Source organism: Otolemur garnettii, unplaced genomic scaffold, assembly GCF_000181295.1.
Source record: "Otolemur garnettii isolate 467f Iridium unplaced genomic scaffold, OtoGar3 scaffold00161, whole genome shotgun sequence".
In the NCBI taxonomy this organism is placed as follows: Eukaryota; Metazoa; Chordata; class Mammalia; order Primates; family Galagidae; genus Otolemur; species Otolemur garnettii.
The window spans coordinates 856,522-876,290 of record NW_003852556.1 but is presented as its reverse complement, the minus strand read 5'-3'; the positions used below and the strand labels follow the sequence as shown (position 1 = coordinate 876,290).

Below are 19,769 nucleotides of genomic sequence, written 5' to 3'. Positions count from 1 at the left end.
AGGCACATGTAGCTCACACACACAGGCACACGAAGCTCACACACATACAGGCACACACAGCTCACACACATACAGGCACATGTAGCTCACACACATACAGGCACACGCAGCTCACACACATATAGGCACACGAAGCTCACACACATACAGGCACACACAGCACACACATACAGGCACATGTAGCTCACACACACAGGCACACGCAGCTCACACACATACAGGCACATGCAGCTCACACACACACAAGCACATGTAGCTCACACACATACAGGCACATGTAGCTCACACACATACAGGCACACGAAGCTCACACACAGGCACACACAGTTCACACACATACAGGCACACGCAGCACACACACACACACAAGCACATGCAGCTCACACACACAGGCACACGCAGCTCACACACATATAGGCACACACAGCTCACACACATACAGGCACACACAGCTCACACACAGGCACACGCAGCACACACACATACAAGCACATGCAGCTCACACACATACAAGCACATGCAGCTCACACACACAGGCACATGCAGCTCACACACATACAGGCACACACAGCACACACACATACAGGCACACGCAGCACATACACATACAGGCACATGCAGCTCACACACATACAGGCACACGCAGCTCACACACATACAGGCACACGCAGCTCACACACATACAGGCACACGCAGCACACACACATACAAGCACATGCAGCTCACACACACAGGCACACGCAGCTCACACACATACAGGCACATGCAGCTCACATACAGGCACACGCAGCTCACACACATACAGGCACATGCAGCTCACACACATACAGGCACATACAGCACACACATACAAGCACACGCAGCACACACAGCTCACACATATACAGGCACACACAGCCCACACACATACAGGCACACGCAGCTCACACACATGCAGGCACATGCAGCTCACACACATACAAGCACACACAGCACACGCAGCTCACACAGCCCACACACATACAGGCACACACAGCCCACACACATACAGGCACACGCAGCTCACACACATACAGGCACACGCAGCTCACACACATACAGGCACACGCAGCTCACACATATACAGGCACACACAGCTCACATACAGGCACACGCAGCTCACACACATGCAGGCACATGCAGCTCACACACATACAAGCACACACAGCACACGCAGCTCACACATATACAGGCACACACAGCCCACACACATACAGGCACACGCATATACAGGCACACGCAGCTCACACACATGCAGGCACATGCAGCTCACACACATACAGGCACACGGGGCACACGCATATACAGGCACACACAGCCCACACACATACAGGCACACGCAGCACACGCATATACAGGCACACACAGCCCACACGCATATACAGGCACACGCGGCACACGCATATACAGGCACACGCAGCATGTGTCCCTGCTGAGCTCCTGCAAGACTGAGCTCACCTCAATGGACAGCCACTCTTGTCCGTTTCCCAACCTGGCATCACGTGTCTGGAATAATTCATAATGCTTCAGTGTGTGTCAAAAGAAGAAGACAGGTCAAACAACCAGCTCTGCTTTGTTTTAACATTCCCAGGAATTTAGAAAGTTCTTTTGATAAGCTACTACTAGTTTAATAGCCAGGGTGTCTAGTTCATTAGTTTAAATTGTAAAATGAATTTTCACTTGATGTCATAGCAGGCTATCTCAAAATTCAATTGTAAGACCCTACTGAGGCAGACACAGAATGGACGTACAAAGATATTTCACGAATGAGTAAGTTAGTCCTGGGCTGGGTCCCACAGAGTTCCCCACACAAACGTCATTGTTTCAAGGAAAGGCAGCACGTCTGTGGCACAGCGAGTGTCTCGGAGCAGCTCGGCCTGTGCGCATCCCCTTCCACTCCGCCATGAAGGCATTTCCTGGTGCGAGGAGGGTGGTGGGAGCCACGTCCTGGCCATGGCATTCAGGGTGTCAGGAACCTGGGTGCCCTCTGTGGCCCATGGGTCTGGGAGCCTGTGGCCCTCATCCCTAGCTGGTGGCCTCATTGCCTGTGCACACAGGCGCCTGCAGGGACACCTCCCCCAGCAGCCGCTGGGGGCGACTCCTCGTCCTCACACTACTCTCCATGGGCTCCACCCTTCCAGGGCCAGCCCAGGCCCCAGCCAGGACTAGCCGTGTGCAGGTCCCCTGGAGAGCAGGTTGCCTCAGACAAGCACACCCTCATCTCTCATTAGTCAGACCCTGCTGGTTCAATGACAACAGGTTCCCAAAACTTCAAGATTTTCAAAAAGTATAGAAATTATTTCTGAAAGTGAGGGGGTCTGGTGGGATCACCCCTCAGGAGAGCAGCCTGGCCACTCTGACCCACGTCCATGCTGGTGTCCTTACAGCTCGCTCATCAAGTTTTCACGCAGAGGAATTTCTGAAGCGAGCAGGCTATCTTAAAACTTTGTGGTGTGAAAATCACAACTCAGAAGTTACTGTTTAAGTTTTTATTTTTGCAATAATTATTATACCATAAGGATGATTCTTTCTATGTTTCCTCCTATAATTCTCAGACCTCACCAATACTGTTTTAGAAATAGCAGAAGTTGGGCAGCACTTGTGGCTCAGTGGATAGGGTGCCAGCCCCATATACAGAGGTGGCACGTTTGAACCCAGCCCCCACCTGCTTAAACAGCAGTGCCAACTGCAACAAAAAAATAGCCGGGCATTGTGGCGGGTACCTATAGTCCCAGCTACTTGGGAGGCTGAGGCAGGAGAATCACTTAAGCCCAGGAGTTGCAGGTTGCTGTGAACTGTGATGCCACAGCACTCTACCAAGGGTGACAGAATGAGACTATCTCAAAAAAAAAAAAAAAAAAAAAGAGCTGAAGTTTACATCTTTTTAGAATTCTTAAGAATTTCCCTTGAACTTCAGTACTTTCTTGTTAGAAGAATTTGCTGATCATATTAACACAAAAATTTAATTCATATAACTGAGCTCATGTCCTGAGACCCTTCTGAGTCCCAGGAGCTACCCAAGATGCTGTGGGCTGCAGAGAGGGAAATGGACACTGTGTATACAGCTGGGGGACATTGGGGTCCCAGGGCACACAGCCCAGGGGGACACACAGGGGATGTCAGGGGCACACAGCCCAGGGGTATGCACAGTCAGGAGGCATCAGGGTCACATGGCACAGAGCCCAGGGGTACACACGGTCAGGGGACATCAGTGTCACAGGGCACACAGCCCAGGGGTAAGCCCAGCTGGGGGACGTGGTAGTCACAGGAGCACACAGCTGGGTCTGTACCCAGCTGGCAGACATCACGGTTGGGGTCACAGGCAGGGACACAGCAGGCATCCCCAGGGTGCTGAGCGCAGAGTCCACACAGTTGTCCTGTCCATTGCTTCCTGGGCTAGGCCCCCAGGAAAAGGCATCTTCGTGTCTGGGGAGCTGCCTCCAGAAGGCTAAGTGCAACAGGGAGTGTGGACAACTGGGAGACGGTGGTGATGGGCATTATATGGCCAGGAGGAGACAGCCAGCTGAGGACCTCACCTGTGAGGTTGTTGTTAGGTGCAGGCTGGAGGAGCCCAGGAGACCCAGGGGACAGAGACGTGGCCAGGCCCAGTTGCCGGGAAGACCAGGAAGCAAGCAGTGGGAGGGGGCAGTGGCAGGACAAAGGTCCCCAGCTCATTCCACATGCCCCCAGGGAGGGCAGGCCGGGAATGACTCCAGAGGGTCTGTGGGTTGCCAGAGCTGGCTCAGTTGACCTGGGGGATGCAAGGCAGAGCAGGTTCTGGCACATGGGTACCACCACCCTGGGCTGCAGGCCTAGGCTGGGGCTTCTGCTGCCCCCATGCCTAAGGCCAGCAGCCTGGGGGTGGATTTCTGAGCTGACACTGCACTCCAGTGAGCCCCACTCTGCTGGAGTGCTGAGACTTCTGTTGTCTCCAAATGTTTTTGGCCACCCCAGCGGGACTTGGTGCTCACATAATGCCCTATAATTAAAGCTCTGTTGTTAGCCACCATGTGTGCCATCTCATGAGCTGAGCTCTCCCTAATTTGGGGTTGTTTTCTCTTTTGAATACTTTCAGTTTGGCTCAGAATAGAAAAATAGGACATGGAAAAGCCAGAATCCCACTTCTGCTAAATCAGACTCAGTGCTCCATCAAGGGCACAGTGCGTGTGGACTCTGACCGAGGGGGGAGGTGTGCTCACTGGCTACAGGTGCAGGGTCTCGGACAAGCAAGGGTAAGATGGCAGGGCTCTCCTTAGAGAGCATACACGTCACCTCTCGAGGGCTTGGCTTTCCTTGGTGCACCCCTGGAACACACTCGGCTGGCCTCTTGGGCACCACGTCAGCTTCCTGCACTGTCCGGAGCATGTGTGGTACCCTTCAGCGTTCTTGGACTTTGTGACAGAGCTAGCTTGTTTCAAACAAAATCTCTGTCCTGCAGTATGTGGCTGAAGAAAATCGAATTTAAAGCCATTTTGAGTCTGTGTGGGAGCAGAACTCTGGTTTCTGCCCATAAAGCCCCGAAGCAGTCTGTCTGCCCACAAGGCACAGAGTCCCTGAGGGGCCCAGGGCCTTGAGTTCATCCAGCAAACATTTCATGTTTGGTACAATGTTAATGTGTGAAATGCCATGGCTGGGCTCCCACCCTGTGAGCTTCCTGGGACCCTGCAGGTGGGTGGATGGTGGTGAGAGGCTGTGCGGACCAGGTGCAGCCCTGAGGGTGCTGATGGAAGGTGGGCACTGCTGGGGTGGGCAGCCGGAGCTTCCCTGGGAACAAAGCTGCAGGGGGCAGTTGCATGTGGCGGGCAGCAGGAGGGCACAGGCTTTGGGGAGCAGTCTGGATTCCAGACCGATCCCAAAGGGCAGGGGGCTGGGCAGGGATGCCTGGCCACACTTTGGAGCCCCAGCCCCATGTGAGGCTGACCTGCACAGTGAGTGCCCACACAGGTGGACGTGGCCCAGGCTGAACCCTGTGTGGGGGGACAGGTGTCTACTGAGCACCTCATGATCACTAGCTGCTCTCACAAAATGCACTTAGCTTGCCCCATGTGTTTGTCATGGGGCTGGGGGACCTGCAGGTGGGCAGGATGGCACATGGGGCAGTCCACCCTTCCCATCTCCAAAGCTGAGCTTCTGTCCTCCACAAGGGTCCCAACTGTTGGGGACAGTGCTGGTCCTGGCAGAGGAGTCCTGAGGGGAGGAGGCCCTAGACTTGCTACAAGGAGCGTCCCCCGGAATTGAGCAGCTATCCTTCCTCCTCTTGGCTGTTCTGTTGTCTATTCTACTGGTGTTTTAATGGTCTTAGCCATGTTAGCGGGATGGGAGGGCTCAGGCAGCCCAGCCCTTCTCTGTTGTCTGTCTCACTGGACCTTGAAACCCATGAGCCTGGCGGCTGCTGCAACTCCCCACTCCTCCCCACACCTCTTGGGCAGCTGGGGAGGAACTATCATCAGTGACCAGACTGTCGTAGTCTGTTTTTGTTGCTATAACAGAATCCCTGAATCTGGGCAATTCACAAGGAAAAGGGATTTATTTCTTACAGTTGTGGAGGCTGAAAAGTCCAAGGCTGAGGGGCCACTTTCTTGTTGATGGGGCCTCTCTGTAGATGCCTAGACTGCGCAAGGCATCTGTCTGACTGTACAGAGCCACCAGTGTCCCTGCCGATAACCACTGATCCCCTGATCCAATAATCCCTGAATGGGATGGGGCCCTCAGTCCCCTCTTTGCCCCAACTCCTAGCACCGCCACATCGGAGGTTCAGATTCAGCAGGAGTTTTGGAGGAGACAGGCATTCAAACCATAGCAAATATGTATTTCAAAATTGCTTCAAGAGTGGGTTTTATATGTTCTCACCAGAGAAAATGGTAATTAGCAAATGCTGATGAACTGGATCTGACAGCACCAAGCTTGTTCCGCCAACCTTAAACTTTGTTTGAAAAAAGTGAGCATATGAGGTGTTGGATATGTTAATCCAAGTGTCCTCAAACTACAGCCCATGGGCCACGTGCAGCCCGCCTAGGACGTTTATCCGGCTTGCTGGGTGTTTTTTGCCACTGCTGCCTGTCCTGCTTAGCAGCCAACTCGTCCCGGGGCCCACAGTCCGACCCTCTAACAGTCTGAGGGACAGTGAACTGGCCCCCTGTTTAAAAAGTTTGAGGACCCCTGTATCAGCATGATACAGTCATCCCCTGGTGTGTACAAGTATTATCTGTAAGTTAAAAGTTTTTTAAAACTTTTTTTTTTTTGAGACAAGGTCTCACTTTGTCACCCTTGGCTACAGCATCACAGCTCACAGCAACCTTAAATTCTTGAGCTCAAGCAATTCTCTTGCTTCAGCCTCCCGAGTAGCTGGGACTACAGGCGTCCACCACAATGGCAGGCTATTTTTGTAGAGACGAGGTCTCACTCTGGCTCAGGCTGGTCTCAAATTTGTAAGCTTAGGCAATCCACCCGTCTTGGCCTCCCAGTGTTCTGGGAGTATAGGTGTGAGCCACTGAGTCCAGCCTAAAAAAAACCTTTTCAAAAAGATGAACAGAGAAAAAAAAATATCCAACTACGAGTCATCCCAGGCAGCCTCTAGGGTTTTCACCACAGCTAGGGGAAGGTGTTTTATACAGGGTTCCCCAAAGCACCAGATCCCCAGAGCTCCTAACATGCCGCACTGGCTGGAGTTACGTTGGTAACTGCACACAATGCAGTTTACACTGTAAGTCACTAAGAATATTGATTCAGAAGTTGGGAACTCCTCTTCCTCTGTCTTTAAATTCCACTGTGATGGTCACCGCATCTTATGTCTATTGGTCCCTAAGTCCAGGTCAGCACCAGGAAATAAGCAGTATTGTTTTCATGTTAGATGGAACCTATTACCTGGTATGGTCACCATGACACTGAGTTACAGAAAGACATTGTCTTACAGCTCACCCCAAGTCTGCCTGATTACATTTACCTCTGTCTTTTAAAATCAAGTTTTCATTTTGGACCTTTCCCTAACTTTTAATACAAATTGTTGACCCCTACTCAGAGAAAATTTAACTTGATATTATTTATATTAAAAGTATGTGCAGAGGGTACCAAAAAATGTATACACATTTAAGAAAGGAAAAGACTATTAAAATTGTCATACTCAGTATATACTGATAACAAAAGCTGAGTACAAGCCGCCTTGGGCGCCTCTTGAAAGTGTGGAAGTCACAAGTGGTTGACTTCCAGTCAGTATAGTTTTTCCTTTCTTCAAACGTGTACACACGTTTTTGGCACCCTCTGTATTTGCGTACACCATTAGAACCCTCTCACCTGGCTAGGATCACCTAATCAATTCTGTTTAATATAAAGGTTCAATAACTTAAAAAAATAGAAAGACTAAAGCTGAGAAAAGAAAAGTGGAATCTTGATTAACTCTTGACTATGCCTCCTGGGATGGTCCGAGCAGCCTTTGTCCCCTTCGGGCAGGGGCTGAGCCTCCTCCCCTGGGGCTCTGGGGGAATCTGGGGGGACATGCTGGAGAGGGCAGCAAGGCCAGATAGTCAGTCTGTCTTCCATGGTGTGGGAATCCAAGGTAGTAAACTACCTGAAATTTAGAAAGGCGTGATTTCTTGCTACCTCGAGAAAAAGAGTCTGTCAGGGTGTCTATCCTAAAATAGGCTGGCTGACTTCACAACAGCAGTGTTGGTTTTCAAGGTCCTCTTGTTGAGTGACCCAGAATCAAGCTTCCGACTCTCAGAGGAGTAGGACTGCCAGAATGTTCGCAGGCTGTCAGGAATGGGCCGAAAGGAGGAAGGTACTGTCCACTGGGGTCGTGTTCGTGGTTCCTCACTTGTAATTCAGCCTGAAGGCAGTGGCATGGCCCTGTGCACTCTGTGTGTGCCGCCTACAGAATGTACAACACCCGTGGCAGTCTGTCCCCACGCCATGTGGGTAGTGGGGCAGAGGGAGTGGCTGTGGAGAGACCAGGCGCCTCTGCGCCACTTCCTAGAGGGGACAAGCTTGGAGGCCAGTGTCTGGCAGAAGGGACCCTTCAGAGCCGGCAGCTGCTTCTTCCCCACCCCCCACCCCCCAACAGTAAAGCACCTGCCATGGCCAGTGACTCGGGATGCACAGCCCCTGTCCTCCCAGGTGAGACTGCACATGTGCAGAGACCATCATGGCAGGGGCCCAGGAGGGCATATGCCATACTGGTTTCCTCTCCCAGGGCAGGACCAGTGGCCACCCAGCCTGGACCAGAAGATCAGCTGCCCAGTGATAGAGGACAGTGTCCTCTAGGCCCAGATGAGCTGGTCAGCTGCCCAGTGATAGAGGACAGTGTTCTCTAGGTCCAGATGGGAAGTTAAACTGTCTGTTAAAGTGCCTGTAACTTAGGGGTTAGGGCACTGGCCACATACACTAGGGCTGGCGGGTTTGAACCCAGCCTGGGCCTGTTAAACAACAATGACAACTGCAACAAAAAAATAGCCAGGCATTGTGGCAGGTGCCTGTAGTCCCAGCTACTTGGGAGACTGAGGCAAGAGAATCACTTAATAAGCCCAAAAGTTTGAGGTTGCTGTGAGCTGTGATACTATAGCCCTCTACCGAGGATGACAGTGAGATTCTGTGTCAAAAAAAAAAAAGTTTATAAGCTGCTTAATATAATTGCACCAAGCAAGGAATGTGGCTTTTTTCTTTTTCTTTAAAAAAAACAAGACTGGGCGGTTTCTGTGGCTCAAAGGAGTAGGGCGCCGGCCCCATATGCCGGAAGTGGTGGGTTCAAACCCAGCCCCGGCCAAAAACTGCAAAAAAAAAATTAGCAAGGCCTCTAGAGGAGACCAGTTGACAGTAATCATTTCCATTTGAACATAAATGTGACCTGTTGGGAACACTGCAGCCTGGAGCCCGGTCTTCCACCTGGCCCATATGGTCCACTGTAGTGTGTGGCTGTGCCCCCTATTGGGGCCATACCATCCATGGGGGACACCATAGGCCCGTCTCTGTCCCCCTCTCTCATAGGCGTCCTTCCCGGCAAACCTACAGCTTGTCCTTGTTCTTCGCCCAACGGGATTTTTCCAAAGGACTCTCTCTGACATCGCTTTCAAATTCAATAGAGATGACTTTAAGATGAAGGTTCCGGTAAGTACACCCTTTGCTAGCTCTGCATTAGGGCACCAGATACTTGCCTTCTGGCCCATCTGCTTTGATCGAAATTCTCAAGAAGCCGACCTCAGTGCTGTGGCCGCAAACAGAGCCACTAGTGGGAATCTGTGGTTCTTCACACTGCTCAGGACCCTTCACCGCCCCCCCCACACCTCCCAGGGCTGGTTGTCTCTGCTGTGCAAAGCCTTGACCTTGCTAGGCCGCCAAATCATGCATCCTTATACCTGCTGAAGCTGCAGACAAGAGACCCCCAGGGCTGGGAGTTACTGCCAGCCCAGACTCTGCCAGCCCCTGGGACGGGAAAGGCCGGGAGGTGGTGTGGGCGTCCGCGGGGCCCACAGGGGATGTGTTGGCCAGGGCAGCCGGCAGGGCCACCCTGCCTCATACCACAATTCCAGCCCAGCATCGACAGCCTCTCCTGAGCACTACCCCTCAAGAAAGGACACTTCTTAGTGTTGATGTGCTGTCCTTTAAAAAGCAAAGATCAGCCAGGCTCAGTGGCTCACGCCTGTAGTCCCAGCTACTCAGGAGGCTGAGGCAGGAGGATCCCTCAAGCCCCGGAGTCTGAGGTTTCTGTGAGCTGTGATGATGCCGCAGCACTCTAACAAAGGCAATGGAGTGAGACTCTGTCTCAAAAAAAAATTAATTAAAATAAAAAAAACCCCGAAGATCACAAAGCTTCTTAAAAGCTGTGGATTCCAAGAGCCCGTGTGTCCTCAAGGCCATGACTAGGGTAGAGCCAGCCCCTATGAAGGGTGCTGGGCAGGGACTGCGGTCAGCAGCCTCCAGGGGCTCGTTTCTTCTTCCCCTGAAGAAAATGGGGATGCTGGGCACCTGTGCTGTTCAGCAGTGTTGACCATGTTGCTCTGGGAAACTCGACACTGGTGTGGGTCCCTCTCTGAGAGGCTACACAGCCACCCCTGCTGCCTCTGCAGCTCCTGGGATCAGCCCCAGACACTCTGGCCCTTCTCTGACCGAGGGGAAGGGAGAATGGATCTGGGTCCTGGTCTTTCCTTCTCCACCCTGCCTGGAAGGCCATGGGCCCACCCACTCTGCCACCCAACAGCATCTGCCCTGGCGCTTCTGCCACCTGGCTTGGGACCGTAACAGGGACAAGAGGCCACTCTGCACAGCCAGGCCACCTGTGAGGCCTGCTGGGTCTCCATGTGCACCCTGCCTCTGTGGCCTGAGAGCTGCAGGCACCCGGGCCTGTGGCCTCCTTGTACCCAGTATGATCTCTGGCATCAAAGAAGCTTTATCCAAATGATCCATTTCTAGAGGTGATTAGCATAAACCAGGGGTCACCCCATGTCCTGACACTAAGACCAGCTGATGTTGTACACGAGGATCTTCACATGGCGGTCAGCACCTCCTGGGCAGTTATGCTGTGTTTTATGACCCCAGGATGGGGGTGACCTCTGTCCCTGGTGTTTGGCAGGGTGACCATATTAACCATAGACCTGTCCACACAGGCAGCCAGAGGACATGGATGTCACCTCTCATCAGTGCTGTGGCTCCTCTGCAAAGTGCCTCTGTTGTGTTGTGTGATGGAGTCGCCAAAAGTGGGTTTCACAGAAGTTGTCTCAGGGTCTTCAAACACCCAGGCCCATTCTAGATAGTTCTTCAAAATTTCAGAAAGAATCACAGAGGAGTGTGGCTGTGAAAACAGCATCCGTGTCTGTACTTATTGATGTACGTGGAACTCAGTGCCAGGAAGGAAACACAGAGCTAAATGGTGGGTCCTGCCCTTCCTCCCTCATGGCCAGGACATTAGCTGAGCCGTGGACGTCGCAGGGGAATGACCTAAATCCTTAGACTGCCCTGTCAGGTGGTCTTTGGTTACATTGCTCATAAGTTAGGTTACTTGCCAGCGTGTGAATAATTTTATCAAAGAGCAAAGAGAGAATGGAGCCATTTCTACTGAGAACTCTGTTTTCTAGTTGAAACTGAAAAGTTAACAATTTTTTTAAGTGAGATTATGTTTCAGTCAGTGGTTCTTAGTGGGTGCTGGTGACACTTATACTGATGCCGCTCCATTGTGGAGCTGTCCTATGACCTATGGGGTTCAGCAGTGATCCTGGGTCCACCTGCCAGTGTGACAGCCCAAGATGTCTCCAGGCACTGTCCCTGGAGACAGAGTCATCCCCAGATAAGAACCTACATTACACTAGTCTGTATTAAGTAGCACACGAGGTGGCATCCAGTGACCTGAGCTGAGCTTCTGGAGACCTGTTCTGTGGTGTCTGACACCTTATAAAGCAAAGGTTCTATTTTTATTGAAAAACCATGGATGGTATGACCTCAGAAGGTCATGAGGAAGTCATGTGGGAGAGCTGGTATGGCCACAGCAACCACAGGCTGCCCAGGTAAGGAGTCACCTGGCACTGCATTCTCTTCCTGGCCTCCTCCATCAGCCTGGCCTCACAGCATCAACTCCACCTAGCACCTGTAACAGCCTCTCAGTGTTTGGGGCAGGGCTAGGGACCAAAACTACCTCCCTTCAGTTCAGAGCACTACTGATGATTCGTCCACTTCCCCCTGGCCTGGAGGGAGTGAGCCCCTGTCTCGGCTCTGCCATGTGCCAGGCTTAGCGTCAGGTCTGTGTGCCTCAGTGGCCACCATCACTATTGCTGTGCCCCGAGTGGTCAGCCATGAGGTGCCCATCTGTGAACGAGCAGCTGAGGCACAGGAATGGCGGCCTGGGGGTAGGGGGACAGCTGGGACAAGGCAGAGCCTGGACCAACCCTGGGTCTGCTCAAGCTCAAATGCCTTCATCCACGCAGTGAGCCTGCCTGGAGTCCCAGGCAGGACTGCGCCCTCCCTGAGCTGCTGGATGTCCCACCCGTGGGGATGGTTCTTGCCAGGAGCCAGTCATAACCCCAATAGACACAACCCCAGACGCCACAGCCCATCCCTCCCGCTCTAGGTCATAATGCTGAGCTCAGTGCCAGATCTGCACGGCTACATCGACAAGTCACAGCTGACCGAGGACCTTGGGGGGACCCTGGATTACTGCCACACCCGGTGGCTGTGCCACCGCACAGTGAGTCGGCTGGTGCTGGCGGGTTGTGGTCCTCGTTATTTCACAGTTAACCTGGCATCGCAGTGGGGGCACCTCCGTGCTGCCTGCTCCGAACATGTTAGAAAACATGTTAGCCAAGTTTTCTTCCCCAAGAATGAGGAGATGGTCTCAGTGGACCTTAGTCATTGTAGAGAAATAACATGAGTAATAAGTTTGGGAGTGGCTTACTCTGGGCTCAGAGACCAAAGAAAGGGAAAGAAACAACAAAATCCTGTGTTGTGGTTTGCTACACTCACACCTCAACCCGGGGAGAGACCTCCGCGCAGAATGACTCCAGTGGGATGCTGGTAAAGCCCACCTGGTACGTTTCTGAAGAAACATGTGGGCTGAGAAGCTGGGAGGTTTTTCCTGTGTGCCTGTATCAGCCTGCCACACTGGGGGCCACTGTCCTCGCGGGATGCCCCACTGGGCAGCGTAGAGACGGTGACGTGCGGGGCCTGCCTGCGAGCAGCAGGTGGGTGAGGCAGGTGTGCGGTGTGACTAGGCTTCCTTCTCCTCAAGGCGATCGAGAGCTTTGCTCTCATGGTTAAGCAGACGGCCCAGATGCTGCAGTCCTTTGGGACCGAGCTGGCCGAGACGGAGCTGCCCAATGACATCCAGTCAACAAGCTCGGTGCTCTGCGCACACACAGAGAAGAAGGACAAAGTGAAGGTGCGTGCGGCCCCCGTGGGGCACTGTGGTCAGGGGGTGCTGGGAGTCTTCCAGACTGTGGGAATGGGGGCCCAGGAGGAGTCCATGTCAGCATCAGGCAAAACTGAGAATTTAAGCTTGTTTCAGTGATGCCCTTTGGTCATAGTTGGTTGGGGCAACCTCTCTGGCGAGAACCAGTATTCCTTTTTAAAAGCAGCACAGGTGCATCCCCCGGACTGCAGGCTGCTGTACTCTCCTGCGTTGGCATCATGCCGGCTCTTGGTTGCCCAGCACAGCATGAGCCATTGTGGAGTCTCAGTGAAGTGAGGGCTGGGCTGCTCCTCTGTCCGGGTAGGCAGGAACACAGAGGGTGGGATTCCCCTGTGGGAGTCCTCATACTCACATGGCTCGTAGGACACCAGCGTGCTGTGCCAGGCCACCTGTGTGCTCTGCTCTGAAGCCCTTTCTGCCACGAGAGAGCCACTCTCCCCCACAGATAGCCTTTCTTGCCAAGCAGGGAGGGCAGGCCACAGGAGCACTTAAAGAGGTCTGGTTTCTGGTCCCTTTTCTGCCTTGGCCTGCTGCCCGTGCCCGCTGAGAAGAGAAGCAGCCCCCACCCCCTACCCTCCCTGCACACTGCAGACAAGACCTGAAAGGCACCACAGGTGGCCGCGTGCTCCGTGCATGTCACGGCCTCACGTCTTCATCTTCCCCCTTTTGGGACACCTCACAATATCACCCTGATGCTGTGCTGTCCCCGCAGGAGGACCTGAGGCTGGCACTGGAAGAGGGCCGCAGCGTCCTAGAGAGCCTCAGGACTCCTCTGGCCGAGGGCCTGGAGCACAGTGTGAACCAGGACCAGCTGGACAACCAGACCACCGTGCAGAGGTGAGGCCTGGCTGCCTGCATGCCCTTGCCTGGCTTTGGACAAGGTGTGGGCTCACAGCTCCTGCAAGAGAAAGACCTCAGGCCAGAATGCAGTGATCTCGGGCAAGTGTCCCCGCCCCTCACTGAGGCTGTGTACAAACATCAGCTCCTTCCTGCTGAAATCCTTTTCTCCTGGATCCCAAAGAAAGTGGCTTTTCTAGGGAGGATGTTTTCTTAGAGCAGCCATTCTAGGTGTGACAGGGACGTTTGGGCAGGACAGTGCTGACACTGGACCATGGGTCATGTGGCTTCTGTGTTCCCCACAGGTCTTTCTTGTTTGGGGCGGCGTGGCAGCCTCAGGTTCCTTCCACCCCACCAGTGCTAGTGCCTTTTACTCTTATAGGACGTGTGATTTGTGTGCTTTCCCTGGGTTCTCAGCCCATAGCAGGGGCAGGGTAATGTGCCTGTGTGGCCGGCTGCTGTTAGCTACCACCTCACAGAGCTTGGGGGGAGCCCAGTTTGCCTGTGCCACCTCTCTCTGCACAGGGCATGTCATCCCCACCTGGTGGGTGAGGCTCACCCAGCAGAGCCCTAGGGCCCAGGCTCAGGCCAAAGCCGATGCTGTTTTGCCCATGGCTGGGCCCACATGTCTCAGATACCTATGCCAGGGACACAGGGAGCTGTGGCTATTGGGGGGGGAGGGACATGCCTAAGGGGCTCCCTCAAGAGGTGACTGCTCAGCCCAAGCGGGATGACAGTGCCAGCTACACATAGGGCAGCACCTGCTGGCAAGAGCCCTTGGGTCAGAGGCTGAGCCACCCACCACAGCCTGCAGTCTCAGTGGCCCATGGCTCATTCATCCCGGGCCAAAGCATTTTTGATGAGCCAAACCCTTACCTCCTTGGCCTCTTACAAATTAACCAACTTGGCTCACTCTGCTGGGAGAGTGGCAGGGGTTGGGAGCCCCTGCCTGTGAATTCTGCCACTGCACATGGGGTGCAGGGCCAGTGTGCAGGAGGAAGGGCAACACCCAGGGAAGCGTCTCCAGGAAGCCTGTCTCCTCCTCTCCCAGGCTCCTGGCCCAGCTGAATGAGACTGAGGCTGCCTTTGATGAGTTTTGGGCAAAACATCAGCAGAAGCTCCAGCAGTGTCTGCAGCTGCGGCATTTCGAGCAGGGTTTCCGTGAGGTGAGTGGCAGAGGCAGTGGGAGCTAAGTTATACAGGTGGCTTTGGTTTAATGTGAGGTCAACAAAGGCCGATCCTCGAGATGCGATTGATGAGCTCATCAGTTAAAATCAGCTCATGGACTTAAGTTTCATCGAGAACTGGTTGGGAGCCTTCGTTCTCTCTTTCTGTTCTTCCCCGTGCCCCTGTGTCCAGCATGCACTTATCCTGTGCTTCCCTGTTCCTGGCATGAAGCCCTTGTGATGACAAACATGTCATCCTGCCTGGGGTTGATGTGACAGGCCATGTCCACTGTGATGCCCAGCTTCTGCAGAACCCTTGGAGATGCTGCATCCAGCTCGTTTCTCCTTTGTCATGTAGAACACGCATGTCGAGACCCCCTTAGGGGTCTTGCCTTGGTGGGAGGCAATGTGTACCCCATAAGCACTGCTTCTCCTGCCCTTTGGAGAGCTGCAGTCGGTGCTGGAGGAATAGAAATGTCATCCAGGTCTAGGACAGTGAAGTTGGTTTGAGACAGTCTGCCAGCCAGTGCCAGGAGACCAGGACCCAGGGGCAGTTCTCAGAAGACATCAAGGACCTCTGTACACGTGTGTCCTCAGAGAGCTCCAGCACAGCACTGTTGGGAAACATGGGATTGGGTCAGCAGCATCCACTGAGCACCACATGGCTGGCCCTTCAGCAGTGCAGCTGGGGCACAGCCCCACGCAGTCAAAAGGCCACACGTAGCTTCTGACTGAAAAAGCTTGACTGATAGCTGCTATTGACCAGAAGCCTTACTGACAGCATAAACAGTAGATGGACACATGTTTTGTGCGTTTTATTCTTTTGTATTGTGTTCTTAAAATAAGCTGGGGAAAAGAAGATGTCATTAAGACAATCAGTGGAAAAGAAAATACATTTACTACCCGTGAAGCGGAAGTGGTCGTCCTCTTATCGAGGGGGTGAGGGGGACAGGAAGAAAGGAGTCTGTCTCAGGGGTGGCATAGTGGAGGGAAGTCCACCTGTAATGGACAGCACAGCTCAGTCCCATGTTGTCCGGGCGAGGACTGTGCCTTCCAGGAGGAGGATCAGTGCTGAGCTCTGGACTTCACCATGTCCTTAACTCACCCATGTGACAATGGGGACAGGGTGCCATAGAAGCACATGGAGGCAAGGATGGTTTGCAGCATGTTTCTATGGAGAGTGAGGAGGGCTTTCCAGAGAAGAAGACATTTCTCGATTAAAATTTGTATTTAAAGATATTGCAGTTTCACATGTGATTACAAGAAATAATCCAGAGAACCCGTGGACCTTCTCACCCAGTTTCCCCCAATCGTAACAACTTGCCAACTATAGGATGGGGTCAAAGGCACGATATGGACCTTAGCTCTGTCCCTTGATCCAGCCCACAGCATGGGTCCACGGGCCCCCTCCCAGTCCACTCTGCAGACACACCCACCTCCTCCCAGCCCACTTGCCCCAACCCTGCCAGCCACCACTCCTCTACTGTGCTGTGTGTCAACAGGGGCCTCTTACAGAGCATGAGCTTTGGGACGGGCAATCTTCACTCGAGTAATTCACAGGAGAATTTTCACCCTGGAGGTCCAGCTCCAGCACTCTTTGTTGAAAAGCCCATCTTTCCCCCACTGGATTTCCCTTCCACTTTTGTCACAACTCTTGGGCATTATTTGTGTGGGTCTGTTTTGGGGGATTCTCTTTTCTGTGAGTTGACCACTCCAAGGACTGACAAGCTGGTCAACATATGGAGGTGCTTGTCATGAGGGACTGGGCCTGCTCTACTGATACATCCGTGTGGTGCATGCCCAAGTCAGTGGAAATCAGGTCACCTTGAGGAGGTGGGCAGTGCAGGGGGAGCTCAGCTATGAGGTTCTACTGGACATATCTATCCTCTGTCAATGCCACAAGTGTGTTTTTCAAAGAACTAGTTCACTCCAAGTTGTGAAATTTCTGTGTGTAGAGTTGTTGATAGTTTTCCTCTTGGTCTTTTTGGTGTCTACAGGGTCTGCAGTGACATTGCATCTCATTTCAGACAGTGGTAACTTGCCTCTTCTTTCTTTTTATTCTTTGCCAGAGAAGGTTTATCATTCTTCTCCTTTTCAGAGAACCAGCCCTTTCTCTACCGTTTTCTGTCTTCAATTTAATTTATTTCTGGCTCTGTTACTTACTTGGATTGATTTTGGGGTTCATATTGCTCTTCTTTTTCTAGATTCTTGAGGTGAGAGTTTGAATTATTTATTTGTTCTTCTTTCCTAATATACATATTTAATGGGAATGCTGTAAGTTTCCTACAAATTTTGATCAATTATATTTTCATTTTCATTTAGTTCAGTTTTGTTTGATTTCCTTTGAAACTTTCTCTCTGACCCATACATTATTTATAAGTATGTTTGGCTCCTAAGTATCCAGAGTTCTCTGTTTTCCTTTTATGCGTGGTTTCTAGTTTGATTCATTGTGTGGGAGAATCTGCTCTGTGTGATTTCAATTCTTATGCATTTCTTGAGGCTTGTTTTATGGCCCAGGATATTGTCTATTTTGGTATACAGTCTCCAGGCACTTGAAAGGATGTGTACTGTGCTGTTGTTGGGGGAGTTCTATAAATGTCAGTTGGATCCTATTTCTTGGTTAATGGTTTAGAATGATTTTGTATCAGCTTATTTTCTATCTCATTGGTTTACAGTTACTGAGGGGGGTGTGGAAGCTTCCAGTTGTAAATGTGGATTTGACTATCTCTCTTTTTAGTCCTGTAGGTTTTTGCTTCATGTATTTTGCAGCCCTGTTGTAACATTTAGGACTGTGGTTTTCTTTTATCGTAGTACATTCTTCTCTATCTCTGGCTGTTTTCTTTGTGTCAGAGTTTCCCTTACCTGGTATTAACATAGCCACTCATGCTTTTACCTTCATCTTTCCTATACTATTATACTTAAAGTGAGTTTCTTGTCAACATAATATGGATGGATCATGTTACGCTTTATCTTTTCATTAGTATGTTAGACCATTTACGTTTAATGTAATTATTGGTAAGTTAAGGCTTAAGTCTGCCATTTTATTTTGTGTTTTCTATTTGTTCTTTTCCTTTTTTTCTTTTCTATGTTTTATTTTTCCTTCCTTTCTGTGGTAACTTGAACATTTTTTAGAATTCCATTTTCATTCATCTATAGTGAATAGCCACTTTTAAGTGGCTACTCTGGGTATTATATTCCATTATTATAGTATATAATATTTGTATATATCTGTACGTGGGAGATATAAGGGGGAGGTCATGTGTAACTGGAGAGGCCACAGATAACATGTGCATATTATGCCACCTGTGGCAGGTTCAGGGATAGGTAAGAGCCCTTCCCTCCCACCTCCATCCCTTGTTGCCTTCTCTTTGTCAGGGTGGGAGACGCCCCCTGAGCCAGGCCCTCTTCTATTCAGGTCAAAGCTGCCTTGGATGTGGTGTCCCAGAAGATTGCAACCTTCACCGACGTTGGCAACAGCCTGGCGCACGTGGAGCACCTGCTGAAGGATCTCAGCAGCTTTGAGGAGAAATCCAGTGTGAGGGCAATGTCATGGGTCAGCTAGGTGGGGGAGCACAGCGGGCTCACCAGATGCTGCTCAAGACAGCACAGGGATTGGGCTCTCCTGCCAGGGAGGAGAAGCCTGGGTACCATGTGTAGGCCAGGGTCAAGGGGCCCTCCAGCTGCCCCCTCCTCTACCACCAGCCCATCCTCAGGTACTGGCCCTGCCCTGGGACCTCTGAGTCAGTTGCTGCAGATGGACAGTGCCTTTGCTGGGACCACTGTGGTGCCCAAGGTGTTTGCCCAAGAACCCCTCAGGGTATTGAGTGGCACTACAATTGACCATATAAGAGAAAGTGACAGGCATCCGTGCTTCTGGGTCACACCCCTTTGTGACCAGATGCCCCATTTGCCTCTGACAGAAATGACCTGAATGGTCTCTGATGACTGTCCTGCAGGTGGCCATGGGAAGGGCCCGGGCTCTGTGTCTGGATGGTGAGCAGCTTATTGAGAACAAGCACTATGCTATCGACTCAATCCGCCCCAAGTGTGAGGAACTCCGGCACCTCTGTGACCAGTTCACAGCTGAGGTTGGGAGGAGACGGGGGCTACTCACCAAGGCCCTGGGACTGCATAGCCTCCTGGAGACGGTAAGCATCCTGGTCCTGGAGACATTAGCTGGGGCTGCCAGCCCCACCCCCCAGCCACACCACTGACCACGGCCACAGCCCCCCAGCCACACCCTGGCCACTGCTGCCAGCCACACCCCTGGCCTTGGCAGCCACTCTACACTGGTCACAAGCAGTCAGACACACTGGCTCAGAGTAGCCAGCACTTCCTCTGTGTGGTCTTCTCTCCCGTTGGCCTGGGGGGTCGTGTCCTGATGAGTTGTCTGTTTCCGAGAATTCACTTGGAACTCGCTGTGCTAGTTAACCATGTGTTCACTTGTCTCCTCAGTGAACGTACATGTGGGTCTGGCTTATCCTTGGGGAGGGCTCTGTTCCCATGGGGGTCTGTGGACTTGGGGCAGAAGTATGGCAGACCAGACAGGTGAATGGGCACCACAGCAAGTCCTGCCCCTGACGGTACATCTTCCTCTGTTGCACCCTGTGACCGCAGTCCATGAAGTGGTGTGACCAGGGGATCTACCTGCTGGCCTCGCAGCCTGTGGACAAGTGCCAGTCCCAGGACGGGGCTGAAGCAGCCCTGCAGGAAATTGAGAAATTCTTGGAGACTGGTGCAGAAAACAAGATCCAGGAGCTCAGTAACATTTATAAGGAATATGAATCCATCCTCAACCAAGACCTGATGGTAAGGCTGGCTTGGGTTTCGTCTGCCGCCCTGCCTCCCTAAGTGGTGGGGAGTTC

At 52.2% G+C, this 19,769-nt stretch overlaps 1 protein-coding gene across 1 annotated transcript in view; it reads left to right on the top strand.

Annotated features, from left to right (window-relative positions):
* The window catches only part of MCF2L (MCF.2 cell line derived transforming sequence like), a 78,446-nt gene that overhangs the window by 41,745 nt on the left and 16,932 nt on the right, over window positions 1-19,769 (top strand). Inside the window, exons 5-12 of the mRNA XM_023519196.1 lie at window positions 8,995-9,114; window positions 12,065-12,181; window positions 12,722-12,871; window positions 13,614-13,738; window positions 14,790-14,904; window positions 18,320-18,439; window positions 18,861-19,052; window positions 19,522-19,713. Of these exons, the coding sequence (XP_023374964.1) occupies window positions 8,995-9,114; window positions 12,065-12,181; window positions 12,722-12,871; window positions 13,614-13,738; window positions 14,790-14,904; window positions 18,320-18,439; window positions 18,861-19,052; window positions 19,522-19,713 (1,131 nt within the window). The remainder of the gene's footprint in view (window positions 1-8,994; window positions 9,115-12,064; window positions 12,182-12,721; window positions 12,872-13,613; window positions 13,739-14,789; window positions 14,905-18,319; window positions 18,440-18,860; window positions 19,053-19,521; window positions 19,714-19,769) is intronic.